This window comes from Mustela nivalis (genome assembly GCF_964662115.1).
Source record: "Mustela nivalis genome assembly, chromosome: 13".
In the NCBI taxonomy this organism is placed as follows: domain Eukaryota; kingdom Metazoa; phylum Chordata; class Mammalia; order Carnivora; family Mustelidae; genus Mustela; species Mustela nivalis.
The window spans coordinates 83,767,854-83,782,447 of NC_139032.1; the positions used below are offsets into that span (position 1 = coordinate 83,767,854).

A 14,594-nucleotide genomic window follows, 5' to 3' on the forward strand; every position below is an offset into this window, starting at 1 on the left:
ACTGAGCCACCCAAGCACCTCCAAAATTAATTTTTTTTAATTTTATTTGAAGATTTTTAACATTTTTTAAAGATTTTATTTATTTATTTAACAGAGAGAGAGAGACCAAGGAGGGGGAGCTGCAGAGGAAGAGGGAGAAGCAGGCTCCCCACTGAGTAGGGAGCCCGATACGGAGCTTGATCCCAAGGTCCTGAGATCATGACCTGACTTGAAGGCAGACACCCAATTGACCGAGCCACCCAGATTTTATTTTATTTTATTTTAAATTTTATTCATTTATTTGACAGAAAGAAAGAGGCAGCAAGAGAGGGAACACAAGCAGAAGGACTGAGAGAGGAAGAAGCAGGCTTCCCACTGAGCAGGGAGCCAATGCAGGGCTCCATCCCAGGACCCCGGGATCATGACCTGAACCAAAGGCAGATGCTTAATGACTGAGCCACCCAGGTGCCCCTGAAGATTTTATTTTTAAGTCATCTCTACACCCGCCATTGGGCTTGAACCCACAACCCAAAGATCGAGAGTCAAATGCTCTATAGACTGAGCCAGTCAGGCACGCCTAAAATTAATTTTTAAAAGTTTGCCGCAGAATTAATGACATCCACAGCACATATTTCTTCATTTGTTCAACAAATATTTATATAGCACTTACAACATGAATGAGACAGATATGATCCTTGCCCTCATGGAGCTTACAGTCTGACAAAGACAAACAGAATAAATATAAATGAGCAAATCCTAATTGCAAAGTGTGATTCATGCCTAAAAGGGAAAGAAGGGTGCTGTAAGAAAAATGGAGTGGAAGAGGCCTACTTTAGGTTGGCAATATAGTAGAGATTATAAAGTGTATTACCAGTTGGCCAAAGTTCAGTTCCAGGCTCTATTACTCATAGTGTGACTTTGGCAAAGTTATTTATCCTTTCTGTACTCTAGTTGTCTCAGCTTCTACATGGAGATAATAACTGTCATCATATTGTATGCAGAAGATAAGAATAACACCTTATAGGCTTGTACTAAGGTTTAGTACAGTTAGTGGTATATAGAAAGGGCTTAATGATACTACGTACAGAGTGAGTGCAACATGAATGTTAGCTCTTAGTATTATGTGGATAGGAAGGGCCTTTCTGAAGAGGTAACATTTAAGATTTTAAGAGGGAAAAAGTGTAAGGATGACATGTCCAGAATTTCTTTCTTTTTTTTTTTTTTTAAGATTTTATTTATTTATTTGACAGGCAGAGATCACAAGTGGGCAGAGAGGCAGGAAGAGAGAGAGGAGGAAGCAGGCTCCCTGCTGAGCAGAGAGTCTGATGCGGGGCTCGATCCCAGGACCCTGGGATCATGACCTGAGCTGAAGGCAGAGGCTTTAACCCACTGAGCCACCCAGGCGCCCCGACATGTCCAGAATTTCTTGGAGAAAGAATTCCAAATGAGGAAAAGATGCTATTGTTTTTGACTTTTTAAAATTATTAATACCATCCTCTTTAGAAAGCTGGCAATTCACTTTTTAGCTTTGAACCTCAGTAAGTGGAAATTAATCCTACTTAAGATACCTTCTCAGAACTGGGAAGTAAGGCAAGTAAGGAGATGGACATGACCATTCTTTACAAATTATAATATGGGTTGAAAGGGAGATGACATCAGCAACATTGCTTTCCTTGCTGATAAGTCAGTGAACAGGTAGCTAATGAAAGTGGATAGTATCACAGGTGACAGTTCTCACATTACCAAATCATGTGGTAAACTCCCCCCTGTAGCCCCACCCCATTCAGTAAACCTCACTCTTGATATACACAGCAGAGAGAAATAAGGGAAGCATCCTTCAGAGTGTTGGGTGATCTCTTAGAAGAGGTGATAGACACATTGGTCATTTATTTTGGAAAATGTACAGAACTTGCTCACTGGAATGTATTCTTAGTTTTCCTTTGGCAAAGGAGGAAATCTAGGCTCCTGGTTCTGCCATTTATGTAGGCTAATCAGTTTAAATTCTCTGGGCCTCCATTTCCATTTTAAAAACAGATCTCAAAAGTTCCTTCCAGCAATTTCTGAATGTGATTTCTAGTATAAAGCGTAGGTCTCACAAAGAAAAGTGGTCGCTACTTTGCCCACAAACCTTTTCTGGTTTTTCTTATGCGCAACTCCAGTTTGGCACCCTGAAATGGAGCTAGCCAAAAGACACAGGATGCATCAGAGCATTCTGCAGCTCTGAGCAAAAATCTCCATCTAGACGTGCATGAACATGTGGCAGAGCCAATCTAGTCCTCGTTTTCTTTCCTTTAGGAGAGCAAAATTACTGAATTACTGACTACTCTTTTGTTTGTTTGTTTGTTTAAGATTTTATTTATTTGAGAGAGAGGAACAAAGATAACAAGAGGGAGCACAAGCGGGGAGAAGAGGGAGAAGCAGGCTCCCTGCTGAGAAGGGAGCCTGACACAATGGTCCCTTTCAAGACCCCAGGATCGTGTCCTGAGCCGAAGGCAGATGTTTAACGGACTGAGCCCCCAGAATTACTGAATATTCCTAAAAATCCTCTGTGGCAGACAGCAGTGGAGATTTTTCCATTAATATGGGAACTCACGAAGACTTCAGGTGTTTGAATCAGGATATTTGAGCTGTGAGAAGAGCTGCAGACCTCAAATTCCACTTTGTCAATAAATTCCTGTTTTAATTTCAAGAACTGGTATTCGAGATATTACCATCCCCATTTTAGAGATGAGGAAACTGGGGCTCAGAGAAGTTAGTGGACTTGCCAAATGTCAGGGTCACATGGTAAGTGCTGGAGCCTGGATTTGAACCCAAGCATGTCAGTCTAGTTCCCACTAGGGTACCATAGCTCTACTCTTGAAGAGCTCCTGTGGTCTCTTTCCTTAGCTTTTCTTCTATTTCCTAGAACACAGCAACTCGTTTCAGTCTTCCTAAATGATTGTGGGGCTCCTGGAACATAGACATGGGTGAGCCATAGATCCATTTTTCAGGAAAGCTGCAGGGGAACTATGTTATGGAGACCAGAGGTAAAGCAAATGAGCAGACAGGACTGGTGTCTAAACTTCATTTATAGCTAAGAATAGCATTACACTCGGGACACCTGGGTGGCTCAGTGGGTTAAAGCCTCTGCCTTTGGCTCAGGTCATGATCCCAGGGTCCTAGGATTGAGCCCCGCTTGGGGCTCTCTGCTCAGCGGGGAGCCTGCTTCCCCTTCTCTCTGTCTCTGCCTGCCTCTCTGCCTACTTGTGATCTCTGGCAAGTAAATAAATAAATCTTAAAAAAAAAAAAAAAAAGGCATTACATTCTACAGAAGACCAACTCTGTGCGGGCAACTGGGCCCTGAGCCCTTTGTATTCATTAGCTCATGTATTCTGCCCCATAACCTTGTGACAGAAATCTTAATAGCTCCATTTTCCCAGATGGGTGGCACTGAGGCCCAGAGAAAAGTAACTTCCCCAAGAATACTCTCATTGATGAACTTTGTATTCCTTGCACTTTTTGCACATGTACCTAGTTACTTGTTTTTCTGTCTCTCTGTTAGTTTGTAAACTCCAGGAGTCCAGAGGCCACCTTTGGTTCGGCATAGTGCCTGCCTTAGTCACTAACGCTAATTATGGAGTCGGCTGTTTAAGGCACCAAAGGTTGAAGTGGCCTAAGGACCACGCAGGGAGATTTCACACCTAGAAAAGCATCTTTAACTCTCCCTTTCAAAAACCGTTTCCAGCAGCCGCTGTAACTTAAAACATCCTAGCCCTGCTGTCAAAGGAATTTGGGTCGCCCAAGTGGATGCCCAGCACCCCCCGGCAGTTCGCTTGTAAATCGTTTCCAAGTAGCCCTGGCTTATTTACACTGCCGGGGAGGAACGGCCCCAGGGACGGCCAGCCAGCTCAGTTCCCGAGACTCGCTCGGCTAGGTCGACACTCGGGGAGGGCTAGGAGGAGCTCTCCTAGTACGGTTCACAAGGACGCGCCCTGGAGGCGGGGTCCTGGGAGCGGAGAGCAGGAGAACGGTTGGCCGCTGGGCTCTTCCGGGTCTGGGGGAGGGGCGAAGTTGTAGTCCCCGCCCACATTGAGGGCGGAGCCACAACCGGGAACGTCCTTAGCTGCCGCAGGTAATGCGGTCAGGGTCTGGGATTCTCCGGGCGGTGGGTCTCAAGCTATCCTGGGCGGGGGCGGTCCCATCCTTTAGGGTAGTGGGCCCGGGCCGGGTGGAGAGCCCTGGGGAGGGTGCGATAGGACTCCGGCCCGGCGACAATGACGGAAAGGAATCAGCCTGTGCTCTCTCGATCCAGAGTCCTGTCCTCTATCGCTGCCACGCGGGGATGGTGACTGGGGGATGGGACTGGCAGGGGTGGCTGTAGGAAGTCCCCGCCCATTCGAAGTTTTCACCACAGGGTCTTGCGGGGGCTTAGGCCAAAGGTTGAATTTATCCATTTATCTCCCAGGAATCTCATCCATTTTCCTTCTTCACTCATCCCTCAGTTCTACTCTAAGCCGAGCCCATTGGTAGGTTCTCTGGTTGAATCTGAGAGGCCCAGTTCTGTTGGAATTCAGTGCAGAATCTAAACTAGAGACCTTTAAATAGATAATTACTTTCAGGGTGATCCCTGCAATGATGGTGGCTGGATAACCTTGCAGAGGGAGAAGGAAGTAACTTGAGGTTGTAAATGGAAAGCAACAAATCAGGGAAGGTTACATCGAGAAGGGGGGGGGGGTACGTTTGAACTGAGCTTTGGAGGTTCATTGGGATTTTCCTAGTTGACAAGACATTTCAGGTAGGGGAGGTAGCACAAGATACAAGATATGGGGGCGCCCGGGTGGCTCAGTGGGTTAAGCCTCTTCCTTCTGCTCAGGTCATGATCTCAGGGTCCTGGGATCCAGCCCCGCATTCCACCCCCCCCCCCAAATCCGGCTGTCTGCTCAGCAGGGAGCCTGCTTCCCCCTCTTTCTCTCTGCCTGCCTCTCTGCCTACTTGTGATCTCTCTCCCTGTCAAATAAATAAATAAAATATTTTAAAAAATGATACAAGATATGAAAGGGCCTGCCATGTTAGAAACAACAAATACAACAAGAATAGCTCACTATAGCAAGAAGTGTGGCGCTGGGTTCCTAAGAAGAAGGTTGAGTCCAGAAGGCTTTGAAATCCATGCTGAGGCCAGGATTTATCCCAGAGTTCAGTATTTCCCAGCCTTTTAAAATATTTTTTTGGGGGGTGTCTGGGTGGTATAGTCCATTAAGCCTCCAACTCTTGGTTTCCAGCTGGGGTAGTGATCTCTGGAGTGATGGGATCCAGTCCCCCACCTTCAGGTTACACACTGAGTTGGCTTGGGACTTCTCCCTCTTCCTCTGCTCCCCTCCCCAAATAAATAATTCTTTAAAATATAAATAAAATAATATATTTTACCTTTTGGAGTGCCTTGCTGGCTCAGTTGGAAGAACACGTGACTCTTGATCTCCGGATTGTGAGTTCGAGTCCTGTGTATGGTGTTGAGATTATTAAAAGAAATAAACCTTAAAAAAATAAATAAAACAAAATATTTTATCTTTTGATGAGTGTGAATATTTTATGGGCCCTGAAAAAAAAATTTTCTAAGATTTTACTTACTTGACAGAGAGTGAATACACCAGTAGGGGGACCAGCAGGAAGAGGGAGAAGCACACAAGGAGGGGGAACAGTAGGTAGAGGGAGAAGCAGGCTCCCCACTAAGCAGAGAGCCCAATGCAGGGCTCGATCCCATGACCCTGGGATCATGACCTGAGCTGAAGGCAGACACTAAACCAACTGACCCACCCAAGTGTCCCCCTGAAAATTTTGTATATGCCCCTTCTCCATGAAAATCACAGATACACAGAAAACTTTAACCAAAAACCTTGTATAATTGTGTTAATAAAGTTGTATTATATTTGCCTCCCAAATATAACTTTATATCGAAGTGTTGGTAATGCTTATTCAAATTAATCAGGCCCTAGGAATTGGCACATCAAAAGGAAAGTTTTTTTTGTTTTGGGTTTTTTTTTTTTTTTAAGATTTATTTATTTATTTATTTGACAGAGAGAGATCACAAGCAGGCAGAGAGGCAGACAGAGAGAGAGAGAGAAGAGGAAGCAGGCTCCCTGCTGAGCAGAGAGCCCGATGTGGGGCTCCATCCTAGGATGCTGAGATCATGACCGGAGCTGAAGACAGTGGCTTAAACCACTGAGCAAACCAGACGCCCCCAAAGGAAAGTTTTTAAGGAAGAAACTGACTCAATTTGTTCTGTGTTTTAGGTGGAAGATAATTTAAAATGTCTAAAAAGTGCCTTTCTTTCTTATGCAGAGGATACCATGAAGCTGCTGCCAGTCTTGGAGCCTGGAGACAAGCCCAGGAAAGCAACATGGTCTGTAAGGAAGGATTCAGACAGAAAAAAACAAGAGTTTTTGTTTCATTTTAAGTTGTTTACTTTCATATTTGATCATCTATGAAAAAGGGGAGAGATGAAACTGTCTGTAGTTGCTGGTAATTAGACTCAAACTGTCTGGAAAGGTCTTCAGAGGAAAGATAGTGGGGCAATAATTATTGCAGAGCAGATGTTGATTTTATTAAAATCCATTTTCTAGGAAGAGTAAGGCACTGACCATCTGGCAGCCTCAGCTCCAACACCGTGTCTTGCCTCAAGCTGTGACTCACTTTTCAGATTTTCAGGGAAGTGGATTTGGATTAAACCGGCCTTACTGTTTCTTGGCTGCTGGTTCAACCAACCCTTTATACAGCTAACACTGGCCCGACAGGGGCAGCTGCCGTGTAGGTGCTGAAGGTACAGAGGGGAATAGTCTCCGCATTGTAGGGGCTGCCCTTAGCAGGTGATGGTGAGGAAATGTGGTCAGCACTGAAGCAGGGCTCACAGAAGGCTGTAGGGGGGAGGCAGTGCTTTGTAGGACTTTGCTTCTGGTTTGGCTTACCAGTGTCCACTCTTACTCCCAAGCCAACATACATCTGATCCGGGCATTCCCTGGTTTAAAACCCTTCATGCCTCTCTCTGATCGCTCTCTCTCTCTTTTTTTTTTTTTTTAAGAATTTTATTCATTGGGGCTCCTGGGTGGCTCAGTGGGTTAAAACCTCTGCCTTCGGCTCAGGTCATGATCCTAGGGTCCTAGGATCGAGTCCTGCATTGGGCTCTCTGCTCAGCAGGAAGCCTGCTTCCCTTCCTGTCTCTGCCTGCCTCTCTGCCTACTAGTGGTCTCTGTCTGTCAAATAAATGAATAAAATCTTAAAAAAAAAAAAAAGTTAAAAAAAAAAAAAGTTAAAGTTAAAAAAAAAAAAAGAATTTTATTCATTCATTTGAGAGAGACAAGAGTGTGAATGCACCAGCAGGGAGGGGCAGAAGAAGAAGCAGACTCCCTACTGAGCAGGGAGCCCAAGGCAGGGCTCAACCCCGGGATCCTGAGATCATGACCCAGGTCGAAGGCAGATGCTTAACCCACTGAGCCACCCAGGCACCCCTTGTGCCTTTTTTTTTTTTTTAAAGGAAATGTTGTTGTTGTTGTTGTTTTAAAGATTTTATTTATTTATCAGAGAGAGAGAGGGGGAGAGAGCGAGCACAGGCAGACAGAATGGCAGGCAGAAACAGAGGGAGAAGCAGGCTCCCCGCTGAGCAAGGAGCCCAATGTGGGACTCGATCCCAGGACACTGGGATCATGACCTGAGCCGAAGGCAGCTGCTTAACCAACTGAGCCACCCAGGCATCCCCCCCTTGTGCCTCTTTGATCTTAAGATAAAAACCAGAGTCCTTCAAATGGCCCATTGGACCTTGCATGATCTGTCCCTGCCTGTCTTTCCAATCTCAAGTACCCTAGTTCATCCTTTGTTCTCTTTCTCTTCTTTAACACGCCTCGCACTGCAAACTGGTCTCTACCTGGGTCACTCTTTCCCTCCATCTTCATCCCTCTCTTTGTCCAGCTAACTTCTACTCATTTCTCAGTTCAAATGGCGCTTCTTCAGGAAACCTTCTCCGACCACCTCCTTCTCCCACCTCTCCTTATACAGATTAAGGCCCTCTCATGACGTGCTGTCATACAATATATCCCTTGTACTCTTTTATAGCACAATTAAAATAAAATGGATAGGGCGCCTGGGTGGCTCAATGGGTTAAGCCATTGCCTTTGGCTCAGGTCATGATTTCGGGGTCCTGGGATCGAGTCCCGCATCGGGCTCTCTGCTCAGCAGGGAGCTTGCTTCCCTCTCTCTCTCTCTGCCTGCCTCTCCGACTACTTGTGATTTTTCTGTCAAATAAATAAATAAAATCTTTAAAAAAATAAATAATAAAAAAATAAATAAAATGGATATTTGTGAATTTATCCATTTAATGTTTCTCTTCCCAACTAATCCATAAGGGCTCTGAAGACAGAAATTTTTTGTCTTATTCACCAGGCATCTGGGTGGCTGTGTACTCTTGGATAAGTTATTTCATCTTTCAATGTCTTGGGCCCTCAGCTGTAAAAGGCAGATGATGATAATGGTACTGTCCTCCACCATGGTTGCCTCAGCCGGTTAAGCCGCTTCCTTCTGCTCAGGTCATGATCCCAGGGTTCTGGGATCTAGTCCCACATCGGGTTCTTAGCTCAGCTGGAAGCCTGCTTCTCTCTCTGCCTCTGCCTGCCCCTTTGCCTGGTTGTGCTCTCTCTCTTTGACAAATAAATAAATAAATAAAATCTTAAAAAAAAAAAAAATAGTACTGTCCTCAAGGGGTTTTGTGCAGATTAAGGGAAACCAGGGCTGTCAGGAAGTTAGCCGCGGGCATGATACATTGTTGGGAATCATTCAGGTAATAATAGGAGGTGTGAGTCTGGTTATCAGAAGAGAGATCTGGAAAAGAAATGGAGACTTGGAAATCACTGATGAATATAAAGGTTGGTGGTAACTGAGACCATCAGTGCCGATGAACTTGATAAGGTCAGCAAACGGAGATTGAGAAGTGAAGAGAATCCAGGGGTACTAAGCCTCAGGAGACAGCTGGTGGGGAAGGATTCAGAGCACAAAAACAAAAGAGCAGTCAGAAAGATGGGTAGAGAACAAAAAGAAGAGATGTGGAGAACCAGGTAAGGAGAAGGTACGAGAAGGAGGGAAGAATGAGGACCATCAGATGCCAGAGAGGTCAAATGAGACAGGGCCCGAGAAACAGCTGCAGAATTTTCTTTTCCAACCAGGAAGTTTGAAGTATGTTTTTACAGTCATGTTCAGAATAACTTTAGAGAATGAGATGGATGGGTCCTGTATTTGGTTTTTTTTGAGAGTCCTAGCTCTGGCTTCTATCAGGCCAAGCTTTATGAATAGTCTGGGAAAGCTCTTAAAATCAGCACGTTCTGGAGGATATTACTTGACAATGCATCGAGGGCTTGTGGCTAAAGAGCTAGGGCTGTAGGTTCCTATGTGAGTGCACCGGAAGCTCTGGCCACCATTCATTGAGACCCTCCCTATACTGGTTACAAGACCTCATCTTATCCTTCCCAGGTAAGAACTATTGCCGTCCTCATTTTAAAAATGAGGAAACTAAGGAGGGTTTAGAAAGGTTAAACGACTTCCGAAGGTTCACACTTCTCAAAAGCATCTGACCTGGGGCTTGAACCCAGTCTGCCTGAATTCACACATCATGCTCACGACTCCCATCTCATGCCTGGACACACCACTGAACTTTTCTGGCTGTCAGTTTCCCTGTCTACCCAGTGGGGACAGTTACTAGTCCAGGGCATCCCCATTAGGCTAACGTGAGATGAAGTAGTGACAAAACTGAAAAGCCAAATGTTATGTGCAAATGCAAGGTACTATGATTAATCAGGGAAATACTGCTTTGCTGGATACAACTTAAAGTGTGTGTGTGTGTGTGTGTGTGTGTGTGTGTGTGTGTGTATAGGAGCCCTCATCCTGGGGGAGTATTTCATTGGAGTGGAAAAAACATGCTGCTGCCCAGGTCTCCTGAATACATCCTCCCTTTGGCAGGTACACCTTGACCCCGCCTGGAGAGAGCCCCTGTGCTCGGGTTGGCCACAGCTGTTCTTATTTACCTCCAGTTGGTGACACCAAGAGTGGGAAGGTCTTCATTGTTGGGGGAGCAGATCCACACAGGAGCTTCTCAGATGTGCACATCTTGGACCTGGGTAAGACCAGCACCTGTGGAGTGGGTGTCCTGTAGCCAAAGAGCAGAGCTTGTGCTACACTGGCCATGACCAGAGCATTTGTCAGGATACCAGTTCCAACTAGAGAGCAGGGATGTCTGTAAGGAAATGAACATCCCTGAGAACTCCCTAAGGTCTCAGCAGATCTCTGGAACACATCCACCCAACCAGTAGCTTCTTTTATGGGGGGGTGGGGGGTACACAGTGTCTGTTCAGAGCCCTGAACATTCAACCATTCCTTCACCAAACAAATAGTCCTCTGCGAGACATAGATGGATCTACCTCGTCTTCCGTCCACATATCCAGTCACCAAGTCTCAAGTGTCTCTATTTTCATCCGTGTCTGTCCATTTCCCATACTACTACTGTAGTCCGAGCATTCTTATTTCTCCACTAAATGTTTCAACAGCCTCTTCTCTAGTCTCCCTGCTTCCAAGTTTACCCATTTACAGTGCATTTTCTTTACCTAGCCAGAGAGAACTGTCTAAAATACAAATCTGACCATGTCCCTCCCATGTTTCAAGCTTTTCCCAGCTCATTTCTTGGCTCTCCCAAACCCGCATTTGCTACACTGAGTATCCTCTAGTTCCTTGGACGTGTCTAAATCTCTGGTCTCCAAGGCTTTGCACATATTGTTTCCTCTGCTTGGAAGGCTCTTCCATTTCCCTATCATGTAGCAACTGTTCATCTTTAAGATCTCAGATTAACTATCACTTCCATCAGGAAGATTTCCCTGCTGCTTCTGGACTAGCCTAGGCATTGCTACTTGTATCTCTCCTCTTAACACTAGTCTCAGTTCCTCATTGCTGGCCCCCAAATATCTGGGGATCCTCCCCCACATGAAGCAATTCTGCAACACCTGCTGAGTATCCCACAACTCGGTTCAGTTCTGACACAATCCACCTGGACTTAACTTCAGATCCCACCAGTGAAGGGCCCAGTCCTATATGACTCTCTCACCCCTTCCCCACTCCAGATACTAACTGTAAGTTCATGTTGCTGCCTGTGCTTCTGACCTACCAACTTTAAGTCAGAGATTCCCATGATCCCCTCCTCGGGTTCCATTAGTTTGCTAGAGTGTCTCACAGAACTTGGGAAAATCGTTTGCTTACTGGATCACTGGTTTATTATAAAAGGATATAACTCAGCTACAGCCAGATAGATGGAAGAGATGCGTAGGGCAAGGAACGGGGGAAGGGCACGGAGCTTCAAGATGCTCTACAGGTGCATGGTCTCCCAGCAACTCCTTGTGTTTACCAACCTGGATGCTCTCCAAACCCCTTCTTCTGGGTTTTTCTGGAGGCTTCTTTACACAGGCATGATTGATTCAATTACTGGCCACTGGTGATTGATTCAACCTCTATCCCCTCTACCGATCCTAGAGGTCGGGGTGGGAGGCTGGGGCTGAAAGTTCCAAACTTCTTTTTTTTTTTTTTTTAAAGATTTTATTTATTTGTCAGAGAGAGAGGAGCGAGAGTGAGCACAAGCAGACAGAGTGGCAGGCAGAGGCATAGGGAGAAGCAGTCTCCCTGCCAAGCAAGCAGCCCAATGTGAGTGGGACTCGATCCCAGGACGCTGGGATCATGACCTGAGCTGAAGGCAGCTGCTTAACCAACTGAGCCACCCAGGTGTCCCGAAAGTTCCAAACTTCTAATCATATGGTTAGTTCCCTTGACAACCAGCCCCTATCCTTAGGGCTTTCCAGAAGTCACCTCATAAACGTAAACCCAGGCACTTGTTGTGTAAGACACCTTTACAATCTTATAGTTTCGGAAATTCCAAGGGTCTTAAGAGCCCTGTGCCTGGAACTGACAAAGATCACATCTGTATTTCTTAATATAAATCACAGTTTGTCAGTCCACCTTCTGTATGTCCATAGTATTCTGTGCTTTCCCATTCTTCTCCCCCTTCACAGCTCTTATCCCATGTGATTGGTTTTTTGTCTGTCTTCCCCACAAGAGTATAAGTTCCTTGGAAACAAGGAACATAGTTATATTATCCATCATTGTATCCCAAGCCACTGTCCTGGTGCCTGGCACAGAGTAGGTGCTTTTTAAAAAATTAATTTGTTGTTGTTGTTGTTAGAGAGTGAGTGAGGGCACAAATGGCAGTGGGGTACAGAGAGAGAGGGACAGGGAGAGATTCTTTAAACAGGCTCCATGCTCTGAGCGCAGAACCCCACTTGAGGCTGGGTCTCCTGTCCCTGAGATCATGACCTGAGCCAAAATCAAGAGTCAGACACTTAACTGACTGAGCCACTCAGGCCCCCCAGAGTAGGTAGTTTTTAAGTATTTGGGTGGATGGATGAATGGATGGATGGATGAATGAATGAATGAATGAATGAACAAGGAATGAATGGTAGCCACTCCAGGCTACACGCAATAGGCAGAAGAAAACCAGTGGCCCACATACAAGTTTGTTAGGTCCATGTCACATGGCTGTTATTTTGATCTCAGTTGTTCACCAACCAAATGTGCAAAGGTCTACATATGAAAATGGAAATGGCTTGGCTTCTGATAATTTTGGGAGATCTGACATCAGTAGCCCTGCATGTCTACATGACAACAGTAGAGATGCCCCCTCTCAGGGGGGTTCTCATCCCCCAATGTGCCACCTTCCCTCCTGCATAGCCATCTGAATTACACCGGGCACTAGGAAATCAAAGGCAAGTGAAATCTCTTCCTGCCCTCAAGAAACTCACTGTTTAGATCACAAACATTTTTGGTGGGACTTAGTACTAGCTTTGTGACCCTGGCTAAGCTGTCTGAACCATCTGGGCTTCAGTGCCCTGTAAAATGGGGACTCCCCTTGGCAGTTGTGAACTTGTTTTAGCCAGAAATCATTTAGTTGAAGGTAACAGAAATTCTCTTAAACTGGCAGAAAAATAAGGAAGAATCTAAACATAGGAAATACAGCCCATCCTCAGGAGAGAGCAGAAAAAGGAATTGGAAAGCCATCAAAAACCATCTGCTGTCTCCCTGACTCTCTCTGGGGGATCTACTTTTTTTTTTTTTTAAAGATTTTATCTATTTATTTGACAGAGAGAGATCACAAGTAGGCAGAAAGGCAGGCAGAGAGAGAGAGAGAGAGAGAGAGAGAGAGTGAAGCAGGTTTCCTGCTGAGCAGAGAGCCTGATGCGGGACTCGATCCCAGGACCCTGAGATCATGACCTGAGCCGAAGGCAGCAGCCCAACCAACTGAGCCACCCAGGCGCCCCGGGGATCTACTTCTTTATGTTGATGTTTCTTTTCTCTTCTCTGGACTTCGACTTTAGCTCTTTCTCCACACATGATAGAAGAAATTCAGAAATCTGTTTGAATTCCAGCTTCTCTGGAGGGAGGTTCTGATTGACCCATTTTGGGTCAAGTGACTACCTTTGAACCAATCAGTTGAAGCCAGAAAGTCAAGGTTTTGTAATACAAACAGGTCTTCTGGGATCTCCACCCTGATGGTTGGTAGAATGGGGACAGTTTCCCTAGAGAAGGGTTTCTGGACTAGGCAGAGTACCCCTGACTTTTTAGAATTTGACCATATTCTCCTGCAAGTGACGTGATGATTGTTCACTTACGCTTTTGACCATTTCCCCCTCTCTCAAGTCTGCCAATTAATAGAAGCAGTTGGCAGCTCCAACGCTGGGGCTGAGTGAAATGTCTTCTAGGAACATACCGGTGGGATTTGGCCGCTGTGGAGGGCCTCTTGCCCCGTTACGAGCATGCCAGCTTCGTTCCCTCTTGTGCACCTCATACCATCTGGGTGTTTGGAGGTGCTGACCGGTCAGGAAATCGCAATTGCCTGCAAGTTCTAAATTCTGGTAAGTGGCCAAAAGTTATTTTTATTTACCTAAATAAAGAAGTAATTCCGATTCCATTTCCTGGAGCAAAACTCATTTGGATTGTCCTGAATAATTCATTTAACTTTGCTTACCTCTTAGAAAATAGGAATTTTCATTTTTTTAATTTATTTTCTTAAAGATTTTACTTATTTATTTGAGAGAGAAAGTGAGAAAGCATCAGCGGGGGTGAGGGCTAGAGAGAGAGGGAGAAACAGACTCCCCGCTGAGCAGAGAGCCTGATGCAGAGCTCAATCCCAGGACCCTGGGACCATGACCTGAGCTGAACGTAGACACTAAACTGACTGAGCCACCCAGGTGCCTGAAAATAGGAATTTTAACATCTAGCAGAATCTGAAAATAACAGAATTACATCCCTCCTCCCCCGCCTCATACCATGTACAACCATCAACTTCTTAAAAGCCAAAACTGAAAGAAACTTCCGAGAACAGCGCTGCCAAGGGGGCAACCAGGTCAAGGGGAAGTGAGTTTCCTAAAGTCACCAGGGAGTCAGTGACTGAGCCAGCCTAGAACCTGTCACCTAGATCAGGGGCTCTCAAATGGGGGTGACTATGTCCCCCAGGGAACACTTGGCCAAGTCTGGACACATTTTTGGTGATCAAGCTCGCGGTGTGGGGG

General features: G+C 45.6%; 1 protein-coding gene across 6 annotated transcripts in view; it reads left to right on the forward strand.

Moving 5' to 3' along the window:
* RABEPK (Rab9 effector protein with kelch motifs) overlaps positions 1–14,594 on the forward strand; it is a 28,745-nt gene that overhangs the window by 469 nt on the left and 13,682 nt on the right. For 3 of the 6 annotated variants that reach the window (XM_082695583.1, XM_082695585.1, XM_082695586.1), the window contains exons 2-4: positions 6,295–6,355; positions 9,952–10,109; positions 13,785–13,937. In XM_082695583.1, coding sequence (XP_082551709.1) covers positions 6,295–6,355; positions 9,952–10,109; positions 13,785–13,937 — 372 coding nt within the window. Of the gene's footprint in view, positions 1–4,005; positions 4,091–6,294; positions 6,356–9,951; positions 10,110–13,784; positions 13,938–14,594 lie in introns of those variants that run through there. The other 3 variants (XM_082695587.1, XM_082695588.1, XM_082695584.1) reach the window with 2 other exon arrangements.